Source organism: Phoca vitulina, unplaced genomic scaffold (assembly GCF_004348235.1).
Source record: "Phoca vitulina isolate PV1807 unplaced genomic scaffold, GSC_HSeal_1.0 scaffold44, whole genome shotgun sequence".
In the NCBI taxonomy this organism is placed as follows: domain Eukaryota; kingdom Metazoa; phylum Chordata; class Mammalia; order Carnivora; family Phocidae; genus Phoca; species Phoca vitulina.
In genome coordinates, this window is record NW_022589747.1 from 2,494,484 (window position 1) to 2,513,239 (window position 18,756).

At 50.9% G+C, this 18,756-nt stretch overlaps 1 protein-coding gene across 1 annotated transcript in view; it reads left to right on the forward strand.

Annotated features, from left to right (window-relative positions):
- Positions 1 to 18,756, forward strand: part of ABCA13 (ATP binding cassette subfamily A member 13) — a 369,069-nt gene that overhangs the window by 121,502 nt on the left and 228,811 nt on the right. Inside the window, exons 29-31 of the mRNA XM_032430502.1 lie at positions 2,315 to 2,405; positions 11,732 to 11,908; positions 13,498 to 13,804. Of these exons, the coding sequence (XP_032286393.1) occupies positions 2,315 to 2,405; positions 11,732 to 11,908; positions 13,498 to 13,804 (575 nt within the window). The remainder of the gene's footprint in view (positions 1 to 2,314; positions 2,406 to 11,731; positions 11,909 to 13,497; positions 13,805 to 18,756) is intronic.

The following is an 18,756-nucleotide window of genomic DNA, read 5'->3' on the forward strand; positions in this document are numbered from 1 at the left end:
CGCCTTTTTATTCTTGTTTGGCCTATTTTTTATGCACCAGACAAGTAGTTCAAGGCAATTCATTGTAGGGACTCGGGAGCCAGCCTGGCTGGCTTTAATTCCTAGTCTAGCCCAGCAGTGGGGTGAACACACTGTCCCAGAGCTGCAGTTTCCCCCGGGGAGTCCTGTGCCGGGGGTCCCGTGGCTCCTGACAGTGGGCCTGGCGGGGTGTTGGTGGCCCCGGGCGTTAAACCCAGGTGGTTTCAGAGCCCAGCGGCAGCTGGCGGTCCTGTCCTGGTGTTTGAAGGTCTGCGACACCGGGTCTCAGGGCGGCCCCCACTGTGTGAGCATGAGGACTATCGTCATATTCTTCTTGAAGTTGTTTGCTCGTGGGTTGATTTGTTATGGGATCAGCAGGCTTTTTCTCTAGTGGGCCAGATCGGAGATAGCTTAGGCTTTGAGAAAGTCTCTGCTGCGATTAGGAATAATTACATGCAACATCATGAACAACAAATGGAGGGTCTCCAAAGTCGTGTGAGCACCTGACTGCCCCCCTGCCCCCGGTCCACACGGCTTCAGGGAGAGGTCCTCCCATGAGCTGGTACCACCTGCCAGGCAGTCATGTTAGAAACGCAACTCCTTCTTCCATCACCTGCGCTTATCATCTTCAAGGAAAAAGCGTGGTGAGTGGCGCCCCATTTCCCAGCGTGGGGCTCATGATTGGGGAGTGTGAAGACCTGTATTCCAGGCCTGGCTCTTGCCACCAGACAGTTGGGCAGGTGCTTCACTGCTGCCCGAGACCCGGACTGTGTTTCTGCTCAGGGAAAAGCAAGTGATCTCCTCATGGAGATGTGGCCGAGTGTAGATGATCAATACACAGAAAGTACTCAGCCAGTGTCTGGCCCGTGGTGAATGCCCAGCAAAAGATACGCAAGATTCCAGTAAAATAAAAGTGCCCACCAGTGTTTTTTTTTTTTTTTTATTTTTTATTTTTTATTTTTTTTTAAAAGATTTTATTTATTTATTTGACACAGAGAGACATAGCGAGAGAGGGAACACAAGCAGGGGGAGTGGGAGAGGGAGAAGCAGGCTTCCCCGCGGAGCAGGGAGCCCGATGTGGGGCTCGATCCCAGGGTCCCGGGATCATGACCTGAGCCGAAGGCAGACGCTTAACGACTGAGCCACCCAGGCGCCCCCCACCAGTGTTTCATAAGGAAATCCTGTCATCTGTACACAAGCGTCGATAAAATCATCACATCCGGGAGGCAGAGGTGAGAAGTCACAGAGCTGAATGCAGAGGGTGGACGCCGTTTGAGAATTCCTTATCGGAAGTTCTAAGTTTCAAGGCTGTGCGCTCACATGAAGTCAGGGTCACGTGTAAATATTCTCTAGTGAACTGATAGGTTCCAGAACTACTCCCCGTTCTGCCAGCCCCCTCCTAGCTTGGTCCTGGCTCTGGCCTCATGACATCAGGATGTCCCCCTCAGTCTTGGTGGGCTGCTGGATGTTGCAGGGGGCAGTCAATCCGGAGGCAAGCTTTCATTCCAAGCACCTTGGGGAGCCCTCCTTAGTGAAAACCTTGACAAGGGAGAGTTGGAGCCATTCAATATGAAAGAGGGATCACACAGATCATGATCTGCAGGTTTCTTCCAAAGATGAGATTTGATGGCCACAGGATTAAAAGTGGGTTCGGGAAATGCAGAAACCCTTCCATGGTGGTTTTATGAGAGTGACCCCATCTCTAAAACTGGCCGGTGGAAAACACAATGGAAAGGCTCTTTTAAAAAAGCTTTCTATTTAATTATTTACTAATTTATTTATGTATTTATGTATTTATTTTTAGAGAGAGAGAGCATGTGTGCATGTGTGTGTGAGCAGGTGGGAGGGGCAGAATCTTAAGGATTATTTTATTTTATTTTATTTAAAGTAGGCCCCATGCCCAATGTGGGGCTTGAACTCAGGACCCTGATATCAAGAGTCACACGCTTAACCGACTGAGCCAGCCAGGCGCCCCATAAATGATCTATAAAGCATCACCCTCTACTTTTGTTAGAAAATTCTCCTGAAAAGTCGACACTTGTGTCATTCTTTGTTTTCAATGTTAGTGCATAATTTCAATGACAATCTAAATTGTCACAATCATTACTCTTGTTTTTCAAAGTGAAGTCCTAATCAACTGTGATCCTGTTATTTACCATGATTTTTAGAACCTCTTTCACCATGATTCACTTTATGTGTCTTTTTCTTGTAAAATGAAACTTCAAATAAACCTAACAAGTATTATTCAGTAAGAGGAAATGAGATTATTTTTGTTAAGCTGTGTTATTTTCCTTAGGAAGCCCTGAGGAACAAATTTATAAGAAACTTTGTAGAGAGCCAACTGCACATTGATGTTGACAAGCTGACGGAAAAGCTCCAGACTTACGGTAAGTAGGTGGAGGTGTGTGGGGGTAAGCGGGTGGGCATATCTGTGTATGTGGGCGTGTCCATGTACCTAGGTGGGCGTGTCCGTGTCTGTGGGTGGGCATATCTGTGTATGTAGGCGTGTCCATGTACCTAGGTGGGCGTGTCTGTGTACGTGGGTGGGCGTGGCATGGTCCACTTACCAAATAGCCCACCGCTGGGGTCCTCATCCTTCTGCCTCCAAGTTTCTGGGTGACACTGACAGGTTGCTCTTCTCCGGTTCTGTTTGCTTGTCTGGAAAACTAGATAACGCTCCAAAGGTTGCTCATACCTAAAGTGTTCTGGTTTATGGAGTCAGGGCTTGAGTAGCAAGGAACGTAGTCAAAAAGGAAGGCTTCTGATGTGAGTGCAAGAATTAATGAGACTTGAAACAATTAATGAGTTTTTGAAACAAATGAGTATTCCTGAGTTAATAGTTGACTGAAAGCAGGTACATTGAAAATTTGGAGCTCAGGTTAGAAAGTTTTATCAATCTGCCAGTGGTTGGGTTGCCCCTCCGTAGTTAATGCATGAATTCATTTAGATATTAAACAACCGGGTAGCGAGCAAACACGAGAGTTGGGTTCTGTGCCAGGATCTGGAGACCCTGCCCACCACCGCGTGCCAGGCACAGATGGCCGTGTTAGGAACAGTGGCATGGTGGCAAAATTGGGGTTTGTCACAGGAGCATCCTGGGGGTGTGCTCGGGAGCCCAGCCCAGCTGAGTGCAGAACAAGAATAAAGGAAGTCCCCCTGAGGGAAGAGAGGACGTCTCTGGCTCCTGGCACCCTGTTCCACCAGAAGGAAGGGGCTGGTGGCCGCCTGCAGCGCGGGGGGTTGGCAGGGGGCTAGGCATTGCAGGAGGCACCATACTTCCCTCTTCTGAAAAAAACAGGTGTGATGAATTTACTGCCTTAGAAAAGTTAATGAACTTGAATTATTTCCTTTTTATTTTATTTCTTAAGTAGGCTCCATGCCCAGTGTGCAGCCCACTGTGGGGCTTAAACTCACGACCCTGAGATCAAGATCTGAGCGGGTCCCTTAACTGACTGAGCCAGCCTGGTGCCCCAAGTTAATGATATTTAAAAATAAATGTCACCGCTTTAAGTCATTTTTCAAGGAATTAAAACATACCTTTGTATGTTTTACAAACCTCCTTTTTGTAACTCTGTAGGTAAAGAATTCGATCACTTTACTTCATGCATCCTTTTAAAATCGCTGGTGAGGGGCACTTGACGGGCTCTGTCGGAAGAGTGTGCCTCTCTTGATCTCGGGGTCGTGAGTTCGAGTCCCACGTTGGGTGTGGAGATTACATTAAAAAAATAAAATTAAAAAGAAAAAATTGCTAGCGAGGTCATCCATTTCTCTGCCTTAGAACCAGCACCTGGAGCCTGGGGCAAAAAGGAGCATTTGAAAATAATTTGTAGCAATTTCTGGGAATGTTTGTCCAGTCAGGCTCTTGATTTCATTCCTTAACTTTTTTATTTTTTTTATTTTTTTATTTTTTTTTAAGATTATTTATTTATTTATTTGAGAGAGACAGAATGCGAGAGAGCAAGCACATGAGAGGGGGGAGGGTCAGAGGGAGAAGCAGACTCCCTGCCGAGCAGGGAGCCCGATGCGGGACTCGATCCAGGGACTCCAGGATCATGACCTGAGCCGAAGGCAGTCGCTTAACCAACTGAGCCACCCAGGCGCCCCATTCCTTAACTTTTTTAAAGTAACCGTTTCCTTGTTCCAAAAGCAATTTATGTCTATTGTAGAAATATTAGGAAATACAAAGAAGCCAGGAAAAAAAAAATCTACCCATAACCTCATCATCACAGACCGCCTGGGGTTACTTTTTCAGATGGATTTGCATGGCTCATGTGAGCGTGGGTACATATATTTTCAGAAAAATGATCACACTGTTTATATTATTTTGCGAACAGCTCATAAATGGATTCTAGGGATGCCTGCATAGCACAGCTGGTTAAGTGCCCGACTCTTGGTTTCGGCTCAGGTCATGATCTCAGGGTCGTGGGATCGAGCCCCGCATGGGGCTCCATGCTCAGCGGGGAATCTGCTTGGGATTCTCTCTCTCTCCCTCTGCCTCTGCCCCTCCTGGTCGTGCTGCCTCTCTCTCTTTCTCTAAAAATAGAATAAATGCATCTTAAAAAAAAAAGAAATGGATTCTGTTGCAAAGATTCTTCATGTCCTTCAGTACTGCCTGTTAGTAAGAGTTCTCGGTCCGGCCCCCTTCCATGTCCACCCCCTAGCACGAACCCACTTTAAACGTGTTTAACTGTTTCTTGTGGATTGTATCTTTCTATCATGGTGTGATACATTATGTATCGTTATATCTTTACATAGGAGTTATCAATCCATTTCCTGCTGTGAGAGATGCGGCCTTGCTTCTCCCTCCCAGGCCCCATGGCTCCCTTGCAGGGATGGATGTTTTCCTTATGTCCACATCATGACCAGACAAATACGGTTCGGTGCAGAGCCAGGTTACAGGTTTTAATGAAATTTCCTTTTTCACAATGTTTCCCTCTTCCTAGAGTTTCTGTTCTCTTGGCTCCCCACTGCCCTCCGTGCCAGTGTGTCACCCTTCCTGATGGGGGAGTCCCTCTGTCCATGTGGGCAGACACCTGCTGGCCTGCCCTCTTGCCCTGGGCCAGGCAGGTGGGCTTCTGAGCATCACCCCCAAGCGCTCCCAGGAATTACCTGCTCTGTTCTCCCAGACGGGATACCGAGTCTCCTGGGCTCGTCGTCCTCCCCATTCTTGTTTTATGATCATGTTTTGCTGGTTCACATCCGAAAATGTCAATCTGAAAAAGGGTGCACGAGAGAAACATTTCCTGAGCAATTTTACTCAGTAAATTCACCTTTACATCTGAAGGGTATGTGGGAATAATCCCAATTTTACTGATACACTTTGATTTGTGTTCCTCTCTCTCTCTCCTTACTTTTATTTTTTTTGATCAGTCTTGTTGGAGGGTCCTCAATTTTATTAGTTTTTTTTTTAATAAAACAAATGTTTGGCTTTAGTGATAATTTTATTTTTTATTTTATTGACTTCTGATTTTTTGTTTGTTTTGTGTTTCGTTTCTGGTTCTATCCTTTCACTGTCTCTGGTTTGTCACTTTTTTTTTGGTAACTTCCTTAGAGAGATACGTAGATCTGTGATTTCCACCTTCTTTTTCTTTTCGTGTATGTACATATACATGCTTATGATCACATGCTTCCCTCTGGACATCACCTCGCTGCCTCTCACATGTTTTGATATGTTCTATTTTCATTAGCATTCAGTGAAGTGTAGCTGTTTTTGATCCTTGGGTTGTTTGAAAGTTTATAGCTTACTTTCTAAATATCGTGATTTTCCATTTATTATTTATTTTTAAGATTTTATTTATTTGTTTGTCAGAGATAGAGAGGGAGAGAGAGAACAAGCAGGGGGAGCAGCAAGCAAAGGGAGAAGCAGACTCCCCGCAGAGCAGGGAGCCTGATGCTGGACTCGATCCCAGGACCCTGAGATCATGACCTGAGCCAAAGGCAGATGCTTAACCGACTAAGCCACCCAGGCTCCCCCTTACTGATTTTTTTTAATGCTCATTCTTTCAGTTATTAACAGGTGTGTGTTGTAATTTCCCATTGGGGTTGTGGACTTCTCTATTTCTCCTTATGTTCTGTCAATGTAGGGTTTATATAGTTTGAGGTTGTATTTTATTTTTTATTGCTAACATGTTAGATATTTATATTTTCTTCCATTGGCTTAGTTTGGGGTTTCTGGGTGAGTCTGCTGGTAATGTCCGTGGGCAGGTGGGTCCTCTTATTATGTTCTGTTTTCAGGTGAGACAACGTTTCACCTCTGGGGTCAGGTACAGGGGTTTGCTGGTTCGGTTCCCTGCCGAAGCGAAACTGTAGAGAGGGCTCCGCATTGTCTGATTCTCTGGCTCAGCTTCCTGGGTGGTCGGGACGGCGTATTATATTCCACAGTAGACGGGGCTGTGAATCAGCTTCCCTGCCTGGCAGGCCATGAGGATGGGATCAGAGCCTGCACAGCTCATGGTGTGGGGACCCGAATCGGGCCAGAGTGTGCACTGAATCCCCTGCTCTGCAGATGGGAGAAGCTGTGGGCTGTGGTCTCTGCTCAGCCGTATGCAGGGCTGTGGAGTGGGCTTCCCGTGCACTCTGGTTAGGGTCCCTGGTGAGACAGTCTGGAGGCCGTGTTCAGCCATGGGCAGGTCTTCAAATTCGGTTCTTGGCTTGGGCGCAATGGGAGAAGCAGCTCTAAAGCTGCTAAAACTCTTTGTCTTTTTAGATTTTTTTTTTTTTTTTAAAGATTTATTTATTTATTTGAGAGAGTGAGAATGAGAGAGAGAGAGAGTACATGAGAGGGGGGAGGGTTAGAGGGAGAAGAAGGCTCCTCGCCGAGCAGGGAGCCCGATGCGGGACTCGATCCAGGGACTCCAGGATCATGACCTGAGCCGAAGGCAGTCGCTTAACCAACTGAGCCACCCAGGCGCCCCTAGATTTTTTTTTTTAATTCATTTATTTGAGAGAGAGCGAAAGCACGAGCAGGGGAGGGGGCAGAGGCAGAGGGAGAAGCAGCCTCCCCTGTGAGCAGGGAGCCCGATGCGGGGCTCGATCCCAGGACCCTGAGATCACTACCGGAGCCGAAGGCAGACGCTGAACCCACTGAGCCCCCCAGGCGCCCCTTGTTTGTCTTAAGTCGAGGCAACCCGCACTCAGCCCAGGGTCCCTGACTGAGCGAGGCTATTGGCTTCATTCTGCAAACCGCCGGCTCTGTCTTGTCGGCTTGGGTGACGATGGGCCACCTGGCTCTGGTCACTTACCCTCTTCTGGTCACATGGGGCCAGAAGACAGTGTCCACAGCAGGTGGGGCCATGTCCCCGCTCCCCTGCCTGGGCAGGAGCAGGGCTCCCGGTTTCCCAAACACGCTCTCTGGTGGGGAAGGGCCGGGAGCTGCCTTTAGCGTTGGCTCTGAATTAGGCCCCCGCGGGTGAGCTTTAGAGCACATATTCTAAATGATGTATGCTCAGCAATATAAACACGTCCTCAGTTTGCTCCCCCCGTAAAATATCATACTCTGCAGGTATCCATCAAACACAAGAGAACAAAAAGCAGAAACACCCGAAGCCCCTCGCAGTGCATGCTTTGGTCTCCTGCTTTCTAGTTGTTCTGCCTACTTTCATCCTGAGGAATTAATGACCACTGGTCAGGCCTGGCTCTCTCCTCCAGCAATTCCTGCTGTCGGTGTAAGCACTTCTATACACTGGGTGCTGAACAGACTTTAATTCTTAGAACAACTCCGTAGGCGACATGGTTTTCCTCCCACTGCAGACGAGGACGATGAAACTTTGCAGATCAAAATCACTTTCCAATGCAAGGGGCGCCTGGGTGGCTCAGTTGGTTAAGTGCCTGACTCTTGATTTTGGCTCAGGTCATGACCTCAGAGCCGTGGGATGGAGCCCTGCGTCGGACTCCCAGGTTTGCTTGTCCCTCTCCCTTTGCCTCCCCGACTGCTTCATGTGCTCTCTCTCTCTCAAGTAGATACGTAAAATCTTAAAAAAAAAAAACCACTTTCCAACACAAAACACGGAATCACGTAGAGTTGCTCTAGGGGCAAAGCCGTGTCCTGCTGACTTCTCCGCCACCATTCCCGGGCTCCCCTGTGGCACTTACCACGTGGGGACAGTGTCACTCCTCCTGTGCCCCAAGCTGGCTACCCCCGCCCGCGTGTCTCATGCGTCTGGCTTTTGATGGCTCCCGGGGTCTGTCACTGCACGCAGGAAGCTCTGAGCTCAGCCTCCTGCCCACCGTGCTTAGAGAACAACAGTATGAATCCCCACGAAGTGCCTTCACAGATGCTCCCCCACCTTTACAGTGACATTTCACGGCGTAAAAGAGGTCTCCAGAGCGCAGTGCGTGGATCCTTCTTGCGCGGCGTGCCAGGGCCCATGGCGTCACAGAGTAAACTTGGTGCATCGCCCGAAAGCATCACTTTTGCTTCAACGTTTGCGGGAAAATGAGACATATTTTATACGAAAACAAAAGGAAGAGGCTAGAATATTAATATTTTCCTGAAAAAAACAAACAAACATTCATTTCAGAAAATTTTCTTCCTGTACGGGCTTTTCTGGGATCCTGTCTTCTCCCTGCATACATCCCTCGGCCGCCCTCCATCGTCCTGTGCTAGGGGTCCGTGGGTGGGAACGCCTGAGAAGCGCTACATGGCTCTGCTCGGCTGAGCTGTCACCAGGGTGACTCTGATCGGAGTCACCAGGGTGAGTGGATGCGGAAGAATGCAGAATTCCTGGCCTCAGCTCTGCGTGCATCAGCCGAACCAAGTCAGCTGGTATCTGTGTCTCTACGGCAGATGAACCGGGTGCTGAGCTCTCTGTCTCGGTTGGGGTGGAGGTGGTGGTTGGCGCTCTGGAAGTCTGCCCACCAGGCAGAGCACCGCTCCGATCCTGTGGTGTCATCTGAGCCAATATCTGATAAGCCGATATCTGATGGGATACGGCAGCCCATTCCGTCTGTGCTTCTACTGGAGATCGATTTTCTCTAATATATTAATAACCACAGTATTAGGACACACTGATCGAGTGCTCAGCATGCCCTGGACACCATGAGTGCCGGAAGTCTTGCTGGCACTTCCTGTAACCTTTAGAAAAATACCACGGAGCAGATTATCATCATCCCTGTGCCATAAGGAAGAAATGTAGGGTGTCAGGGCTAAACAGACACAGCTGCCCCCAGGGAGTAGGCGGTGGGTACCCCCCCGTCTGACCCTTGACCGCGAGGCCCCATACACTGTAGCCCACCAGTAGGCTTGCTGTGTCTCCGTCTCCACCACAGAACTGGTCTGATCCGAGAGACTCTCCTTAAACCAAACCCCTGTGGCCTCTGGTCCAGCGGAGAGGGGCCGGGCCCCGTGGAAGCAGGCTCGGTGTCTCGGCCTGGGATCCAGAAATGGCAGAGTAACAGGCCCCGCTTTGAGAAGCAGTGAGTGATGGAGGTCGAGGAGCTGCTCGGGTAGCTGGGGGATCATGCTCACGCCAACTTCTCCCTGTTGTTCGGAGTCTTACTGTTTCAGCCATCTGGATGGGGTAGATGAAACAGTTCTCCTCACCACGGAAAGAGTGGAGGCCTGGCCACGTTAATGGGTTTTTCTGTGTGCCTCATGATGACAGGGACAGACCTTGACGTGGTCCCTCATTCATCTCTGGCCTTTCAGAGACGGGTCGGTGCTGAGCGGGCACAGCCCAGGCTTGATCTGGAAAGTAGGAAGCCAGGAGGAGAGAGAGGAGTAGGCAGACCAGCAAGGGGGGGAGGCGAGAAGGCCGAGGCAGTGCCAGGGGTGCTGGGGCGCCCCGCGAATGGGCACGGGGGGAAGGCCAGCTGTCATCTGGGGGGCTGGAGCATGGGGGACCTCGAGGGGTGGGTGAGGGCCGGGGGGGCGCACTGCCCCTGCACAGAGGACAGGCAAGCGGGTCGGGTCATTATCTGCTCCCACACGATGGACAGCAAATGACACAGCCCACAGGCAAGAGGCTGTGTGGGATCATGGAGGGAAAGGAATAAGTCTAGGACGCTGGGAACTCCACGCATAGGGCACTTCGGAACAGGACGCGGGGGGGCTCACTCTGGATTGCGGTGTGTGCCTGCCAGAGTGTGGGCTCGGGAGCGCAGTGGCTAGCAGCCCTCGTCCCACGGGGTGTGGGCTTACCCTCAATGCAGCGGGTGGCTGAACGCCCACGGAGGCTCCCCGGGCGCCGTGGCATCATGCAGTTCCCCCGAATAACCGGCAGGGTTTGCTGCATAGTGAATAGACTTCACTCCTTTGGACCACTCAGCCCGTGCTGAAAAGCATGCGATGGACTTCCGTTGTAAAGCCTGAAAATCATACACAACGGATGCTCTTTCCCAGAGGATTCTCGTCAAGCTTCCATTTCTTGATGTTTCCCAGTGGCTGGTTCTGTTCAGTCTTACAGATTTGGGGTTGGGTGGGGGCTCATTTTAGCTCATCCTTTGAGGGATGCTTTTGGAGAGGATGATGTGGCCGGACGCCGGTGTCCATCTGCTCAGGGATCGTCCCTGTGGAAGTGGGTCCTGTGGTGGAGGGAAGGGCCACTAGGGTGTTTAAGAGCTGCCCCTTTACTGTCCTCTGTCTATGCGGTTTTGTGATTCGCTGTGTGTTTTTGTGTGTGTCATAGGTGTGTAAAAACATGTCAGTATGTTTCCATGTGCATTCATCCCTTCTTGGTTGAGTCTTTCTGTTCTTTATGAAGTCCCAAGCAATCTAGTCTCTGGGGGTCTCCTAAGGAGCGAGGCCAGGGTGGGGGGACAGGGTGGCCCGCCCTAGTGGACACAAGCACATTGCCCCAGCCCATGGTGGTGCCATGACATCAGCGAGCCTGGCGGGTCTGATGGCGTCTCCCTATCATCCTGAGCATGCTGAGCACGTCTGTAATCGCTTCCCTCCCTGGGCTATGTTCTCGTGTTCTTCCCACACCACCCTACTCTGCGTTGTTTGGTTTTCCCACATCTCTCTGACCTGGGGTCCAGCTCGTCCCTGAAGCCAGAGCTCATGTACCAAGTCCTCCCCCGTGTTCTGCCCTGACGAATGTGCCCGCTTTACTCCCCGGCTCTACTTCATTTTCAAATGCTCAAACCTGGGCAGAGTGCACCAGCATCGGATTTCCTCGGTGGCAATACTCCTTGATCCCGGATCACTGTTTCTGTGAAGTTAATGTGACAAAGTGAGCGGCTTTCACAAAATGCCTGCTGTGATGGTGAAGGCATGTTTTCTGGAATTCCTTGGCGCCAGGTTGGAACACTAATGTTTTTTTTGCCGGGTTCTGTGTGAGAGGCCTTCCATGCTGCTCGGAGGCTTTCGCCCGGGGATTCTTCTGTGCGTCGCTGCCGCCCAGCATCCCTGGGCCGCACGCTCACCCTGTGCTTCCATGGCTTTTCATTCCCATGGAAGGATCAGCATCACGGGACTGCATTCAAAGAGCAGAGTTGGGGTCCCTGGCTGACTCAGTCGGTGGAGCTTGGGACTCTTGATCTCGGGGTCATGAATTCGAGCCCCACCTTGGGGCTACTTAAAAAAAAACAAAACAACAACAACAAAACAAAACAAAAAAAACCCAAACCAAAACCAAAACTCAAAAGGCAGAGTTGATACTCAGCCAATAGGTAGCACATTTTGCCTATGAACAAAGTGTGACTCACGAAGGGATTTTTTTTCTCCCTGGGCTGAGATCAAGTTGTAACGTCCTGTCCCGTTTTCTGCCCTCAGGAGGGAAGCTGGACAAGATGTTTGCTCATGGGGGCGCCGGACGCGTCCGCTTCCTCGGCCGTATCTTGGTCAACCTCTCCTCCTGCGTGGTGCTGAACCGTTTCCAGGCGCTGGATTCTGTCGCCAGCCTGGAGTCGAAAGCCCGTGAGCTCATGCGGCAGAACAGCTTTTTGGCCAGTGAGTATGCCATGAGAGCATATGCTCCGGTAGGCATGGGCTCCAGCGGGCTTGCCGTCTTGCGTCTTTCTCCCCAAACCTGTGTGCCAGAGGCTCCGAAAGAAAAGACGTCCTTTCCAGATAAACTGAGACCAAGCAGAAAGGCTCACCTTGCGTTGGTGAGTTGTGGCTGTCCGCGTCTCCGATCCTGGGCTCCAGGCCATTCACGGCATCTGTTTTTACTAGTTTATGCTGTCGTTTTACCGCTAAATCTCACATGATAAAATTATATCTTTCCCGATTACAGTTTTGCTCTGATTCCGTCGTCACTCTGACTTTATCATAGTATCTTGACATCCTGGGGGGAGGGGAGGGGGGAGACAACAGCCAGTTCGACTTCCTTCATTCATGCCCGTTCGTTCAGGATACACGTGATGCGTTCTCATGTCTTGAATGAATATCGCATTATTTTTTTTATTTGGGTGTGTATGAGTTTGTTGAGGGCCACCATGACACAGGACCACAGACCATGTGGCTTTGATGACAGAAACCTGTTTTCTCTTGGTTCTGGCCAGACGTCTGGGACCCAGGTGTCAGCACTGTGGGCTCTTTCTGAGGCCGTGAGGGGGATGCGCTCCAGCCTCCCCTTGGCGTGTCGACGGCTGCCTTCTCCTGGGTCTCTTACGGTGTTTGCCATGTGCATGTTGGGTCCACGTTTCCCCTGTTTGAGGACAGCAGTCCTGCTGGACGAGAGCTTGCCCTAAGGACCTCCTTCTCCATTGACTCCCTCTGTGAGGACACTGTCTCCAAGTGAGCTCACATTCTGATCTGCTGGGGGTTAGGACTTGCCCATGTGAACCTCGGGAGTGTCCTGTTTACCCCCAACAGGCATTGTGTATGAAATTCAGAGAATTCATGTGCCAGAACCGAGTCCCTATGTTCACATTTTGAATGATCGTTATATGGAACGAATGAATCATTGAACATCAAAAATTAATGATGTACTATATGTTGGCTAATCAAATTTAACTTAAAAAAAAAAAACAAAAACGACTGATCGATAACCCCAAAGACACCAGTTCCTTGTTGGAAGCTGAAATCTAGCTGACCCACGTACATCCGTATGACGTGACAGCTCTGTGCCCCGCCTTGCTCACCGCAGGTGAAGAGCGACCGTCTGTCAGCATGCCCTTGACCACCCTCCCTGTGCTGGCCCTTCCGTCCCCTGACCTCCTCCCTCCACGACCACAAGCCTCCGCACACCTCCCCTGCCTCATTCTCACGGATGCATCTGTAATCCCAGAAGAGGAAAGCTTGACTGTTTGAGCAGCCTGGGGTCACTTTTCGAGTCCTAGAAAAACGCAAAAGAAATCATTTTGTTACAGATTTCCTGGTACAGATTATTTTGTTGTAAATAATTGATGACACACAGTATGGGTTTATACACCAGTAGCAGCCTGTGTGACCCTGAGGATCCGCGCTGCCTCGCCGCTTCCCCCAGGGGGGCTGGGCTGGGTCTCACGGCCGTCCAACTTCCCTGGACCCGCGCTGGCTCTGGGTGAGCCGCCCTCAGGGTGCGATGACCCCTGTCTTCCCTTTTCTGCCGGCAGGTGTCATATTCAACACTTCCCTGGCCGGCAGGAACCGGGGGGCCCCGTCTCGGCAGCTGCCACCCCACGTCGCCTACACCATCCGGACCAGCATCTTGTACAGCATGAGGACGGACTTGGTGAAAAACCCTTCCTGGAAGTTTCATCCTCAGAGCCTGCCGGCCGAAGGGTTCAAGTACAACTACATCTTTGTCCCTTTGCAAGACATGATCGAAAGAGCCATCATCTCGGTGCAGACCGGGCAGGAGGCCGGGGAGCTGGCCGCGCAGACTCAGGCCATCCCGTACCCGTGCCACACCAGGGACCTGTGAGTAGGCATCGCACAGCCGCGCCCCTGCGCGCCCACTTTATAGCGAGACGCGCTCTGCGTTTGGATCGCTGCGCTGAGAATGTCTTGGATCTTCTCTGTAGTCGCTCCAGAGAGCATTTAAGGAAGTCCATTCCCCTGTGTAACTGCTCCCGGTTGACTTACTACGCCCGGGGCCATCCAGACACAGGAATAATAGTTGAGATATGGGGTCATGCGGAACTTTAAATTTGACGCCAGGCATCCGTAGCTTTAAAGACCCTTCAGAGCGAGTTTGAACAGTATTCACGGGGGTTTTGCGAGTCTGACTCCAGATGTCACCCATGTGAGCTAGGGAAACACTTCCTCTTCAGTGCAGATCTTAAAAAGTCGGCCTACTTGTGGGGAGGAGGGCCGGGGACAGTGGCTTGGGGACGCGGGGGGCAGTCTGCGAACATGCAGGAGTTCGTTGGTGACCTGGCTGTTGATGTCCTTGCAGGAGAGAAGGGACGGGCAGTTACGGGCTAGAGCAGCTGGACCACAGCACCTGAAGGAAGAGGAGGGGGGACAGGCCAGGCAGGGCCCGCAAAGTGGAGTGCAGGGTGTGCCCGATTGGGATGTGGACCCCTGGGTGCAGTCGGGTGGTCAGCGGCCTGACAGCCACATGGCTGAGGTGGGTGCGCTCAGCCCTGAGGGATGCGGTTCCTTAAGCATCTTGTCCCGGGCCCGGACTGGAGGCCCCAGGATGCAGGGCTGGGGAGCACAGGAGGAAAGGGCCGAAGGGGAGGTCATCAGAGGGACCACCTGGATCCCAGGTTAGTTACAGGCAGCAGACGCTCGTCCTTCAGTGGGACACCTGCTCTGCAGAAGCCAGGGGACCGGGGTCACGCTTTCCTGACAGATGTCTTGACATCTTACCTCCTCCCTGCCTGGGCACATGCCTTCCACACGATAGCTCAGCAGTGCGTTTCCACGAAGCAAAAGGTGGTGTCACAGGGACAACTCTCCCACTGTGCCCTGAGCACAGGTTGCCCCCCGCCTGATTGTGCCCCTCTTGCGGTATCAGAGCGTGGTGGACGGAACAGAGGGTCAGAAAGACAGAGACCAGGGTGTCATTTTAACCCAGGGGACCGCCTCACTATGCGGATCATCGGTACGCCCCCTCACCTCCTTCTTTGTAAAATGAAAGCATTTCTTTCCTTTCAAAGCGGTGATAGTTTTCGGCTTTGAACCTTTTCGGCCTCGGCTCTTCTGCTCCTAAATTATTTTTCTTGGCGGCAGTAACACCAAGAGCAGAATTTGAGAAAAGGGCTTTTTCTGGCAAAGGGTCAGGCGCAAAACTTCATAGCAGCCCACGTGCCGGGACGTTGCGGGGATGAATGACCCGTTTCCAGGTTCTCGGAGAAATTGGCTTTTATGATGCATTCTTTTCTGTTGAATCTCGGGAAGATGGCATTCTGAAAGCCTCTGTCTAGCTCCAGAGCATGCTATTGATCTTCACCCCGGAAGGGGGGCCACGGGCGTGAGGGTAGGAGAGGCAGATTCCGTCTGGTCTGGTGCACAAGGGAGGCTGGGGGTCGCCTCGCCCCCCTCCCATGCAGGCTGGCTCCCAGGAGGGGGTGATGGGCAGGACAGAACAGCACACATTCCTGCAAACAGCTTCATGGCGAGTCGGAGGTGGCCCACGTGGTCCGCTTTCCTTTCGTGCTGACCGTGGTGCTCGGCTAACGGGCTTTGGGGGAGGGGAGGGACTCGAAGATGTGCCTCTTCACTGCTTGACGGTAAGTTCTTGTGACTGAGACCCATCCAGGCCTCAGGCTGGAGTGAGCCGAGAGCCCTGGCGGGATTCCGGTATCACGGGCTTACTTTTTCTCTTTCTGTTATTGAAGTGTAGCTGAAGTACGGTATGGAGACTTGGCAGCTCTGTACGTCACTCAGTGCTCCCCACGTTCTGTGTCACCACCGTGTGTCCCCGTCTGTCCCCATCTACTGTTACGGTATTCGGCACTCTGCTGTGTGTTTCGTCTCCCTGACTTACTTAGTTTATAACTGGAAGTGTGTCCGTCTCTATCCCCATCACCTATTTCGCCCATCCCCCTCCATTCTCCCCTCTGGCAACTGCCGGTTTGTTCTCTGTAGTTACAAATCTGTTTCTGATTTTTTTTTCTTGTTAGTGTTCTTTGTTTGTTTGTTTTGGTTTTTTTAGATGCCGCATATAAGCAAAATCGCGTGGTATTTGTCGTTCTCTGACTTATTTTGTTGTGCAAATGGCAAGATCTCGTCCTTTTTTACGGCTGAGTAATATTCTATTGTCTATATATAGAATATAGGAATATATAATGTATAGTATATATACATACAGACCCAGGATCATAGCAGGACATTCAGCCCGCTGGGTCGAAACATTCCTGCCTTGAACTGTCTGAGCTGAGTGTCCTGCTATGACCCTGGCTCATGGATTCACTTTTACTCGTTCCCTCCCTGGGATACCGTGGCACGGTTTCTCAGAAGTCTTTGTTTTACTCCTTTGAAGGAGGTGAAGAAGTATTTTCCTTTTCTGAAAGAGTCAAGCCTCGGAGGCTCTCATTGCGATATATCCTTCTTTTATTTCTAGTTTCAAAAAGTGTCCATATCTTAAGGGCTGGGTGTATCTGCGGGAGGCTGAGACCCCGTGGAGATCCTATAAGATCCTGGTGCTTGGCCACCTGAGGGATGGTTCTGAAGCCTAGTGTCAACCACAGAGCACACACGTGTGAGACTTTTAGTGGCTCCCTACTTGTGGTATGAATTATATAGTCATTAATGGACTCATTTGTTCAACTATATTTATGTACCATTTGTTGGTCTCCAGACCTGGGTGAGTCAGTGAAGGGACAGGTGAAATCTTTGCTCTCGGGCTGGAGTTCAGGGAAGCAGAGTCTACACACACAACAAAGAAGCAGCTTGAATGGAATACTGGGAGGAGGTAAGAGCCAGCAGGTGTGGGATGAAGGCAGTGAGGAGCACCCAGAGGAATTATTAATGTGGTTAACGTCAGCCTTGCCGGGAAGGTGACATTCAATCTGTTAAACAAGAAAAATTCAACTGGGTGAATTTAAAGATCAAATGGGCTTTATTCAGGGATTCATGAATCAGGCATTAGGCATTGCCCTATTTGGCGAATACGAAGGAGCTTCCGGAGCTGTAGAAAGGGAAAGGCTTTTAAAGGCAAAAGGAGAATGTTTAAAGGAAATTATTAGCAAAGAACACATTGTTTCAGGCTAGGCTGCCCCTCCCAAGGGAACGGAAGGGGTCTCTCTGTGGCTTGCTCTCCTGCTGACCAGATAATTCCAGGATGACTGATTAAAGGTTACGTACATTCTTAGTGGTCTGGAACTTAGGCTGAGTATGACCTCTTGGTTTGCTGACGTGGGGCTCAGCACAAGTGACTCTGTTTCAGGCCTGTTGTCTCTCTTTTTAAAAAAAATTATTTATTTATTAGAGAGAGAGGGAGGAGGGGCAGAGGGAGAGGGAGAGAGAAAATCCCAAGCAGACCTCCCTCCCTCCTCCCTCCCTCCCTCCTCCCCCTCCATCCTCCCTCCCTCCCTCCTCTATCCTACTACCCCCCTCTCCTCCATCCCTCCCTCCTTCCCTCTCACCCTCCTCCTTCACTTCCTCCCTCCATCTGTCTCTTTCATCTAAAATCAGCCAGCAGCCCCTGGAACTGATGTTTTGAGGGGCTGACGCTGGGAAACGGTCCCCTGGGATGGCAGACTTGGGTGCGAGCAGGACGCAGTGCAATTTAAGGTTCCTTTCAGCCCTGAGATTCTGGGGTGGTTATCACAGGACAATTTACGATGGGAGCTCCCGGCAGACTTCATGAATACAAAGAATGTCAGATGTTAATTCATTGCTCCAGAGAGTAAGGCAATTTCATAAAAAGTTTTTCAGCAAAATGAAAACCGCAGCAATACTCTAGAATTATTTTACACACAAAAAGAATGTTTCCTTGAAAGCTGCCTACTCTCTCCTGGTGGGGGGGCTATTAGGCTCCAGCAGACTCTCTGCTGAGCAGGGAGCCCGATGCGGGGTTCCATCCCAGGACCCTGAGATCATGACCTGAGCCGAAGGCAGATGTTCAACCGTCTGAGCTACCCAGGCACCCCAGAAATGTAGCTTTATATCCTTTCTCGTAACCCTCAAAGTCCGCATGGACTCACCTCCCTGCCGGCCAGAGAGGTTTTTTGTTAAAACCCCAGGTCATGGTTTATGCAATTTCCCGGACTCTTTCCCATCACCAGCAGCCACAATCATGCTTCTCCGAAAACTGTCGCACATTTTCCCACACATCTCGTTCAGCCTTCGAGAACCTGGTAAGAGAAACACAACTGAAGAAATCGAGGATCGGACGGGTCACGTTATTCCCCCCCGCAAGGTGTCCTGACTTCTGAATGCCCTTCACGCCCCCAGGGAACTAATAATCGCCATTTAGTGCTTGCAAAGATTTTGTGTGGGAGCAGGCGTACCCCCTTGGTCACTCAGCTGCCACTTCACTCCGTCCTCTGTGAATGTCTGACTTATATTTTCTTCCGTTTTCCTCGGAGCTCTGGGTTCAGCCGGAGTGTGCAGGTGTCCCGAAGGCTGGGTCTCTTTAGTGCCTGGGGACAGCGAAGCTAATTGTCTCTTAATCAAGGGAGGGGTTCAGTGCCAGGAGGAGTGGTGCCAGCCAGATTCCCCAACGTTCTCGTGTAGAAACGGGGTGTGTTTCTTCCTCGGGGGAGGGGGAGGGACTGTAGGTTGAATCAATCACCAATGACCAATGACTTAGTCCAGCCTGCCCATGTCCTGAAGCCTCCATAAGATCCCAAAGGGACAGGGGCCAGAGAGCTCCCAGGTTGGTGAGCAGGTGGAGATGTGGGGACCGTGGGCCCTGGGTGGGGGGCATGGGAGCCCCACGTCCCCTCCCCTGACCCTGCCCCGGGCAGGTCTTCTGT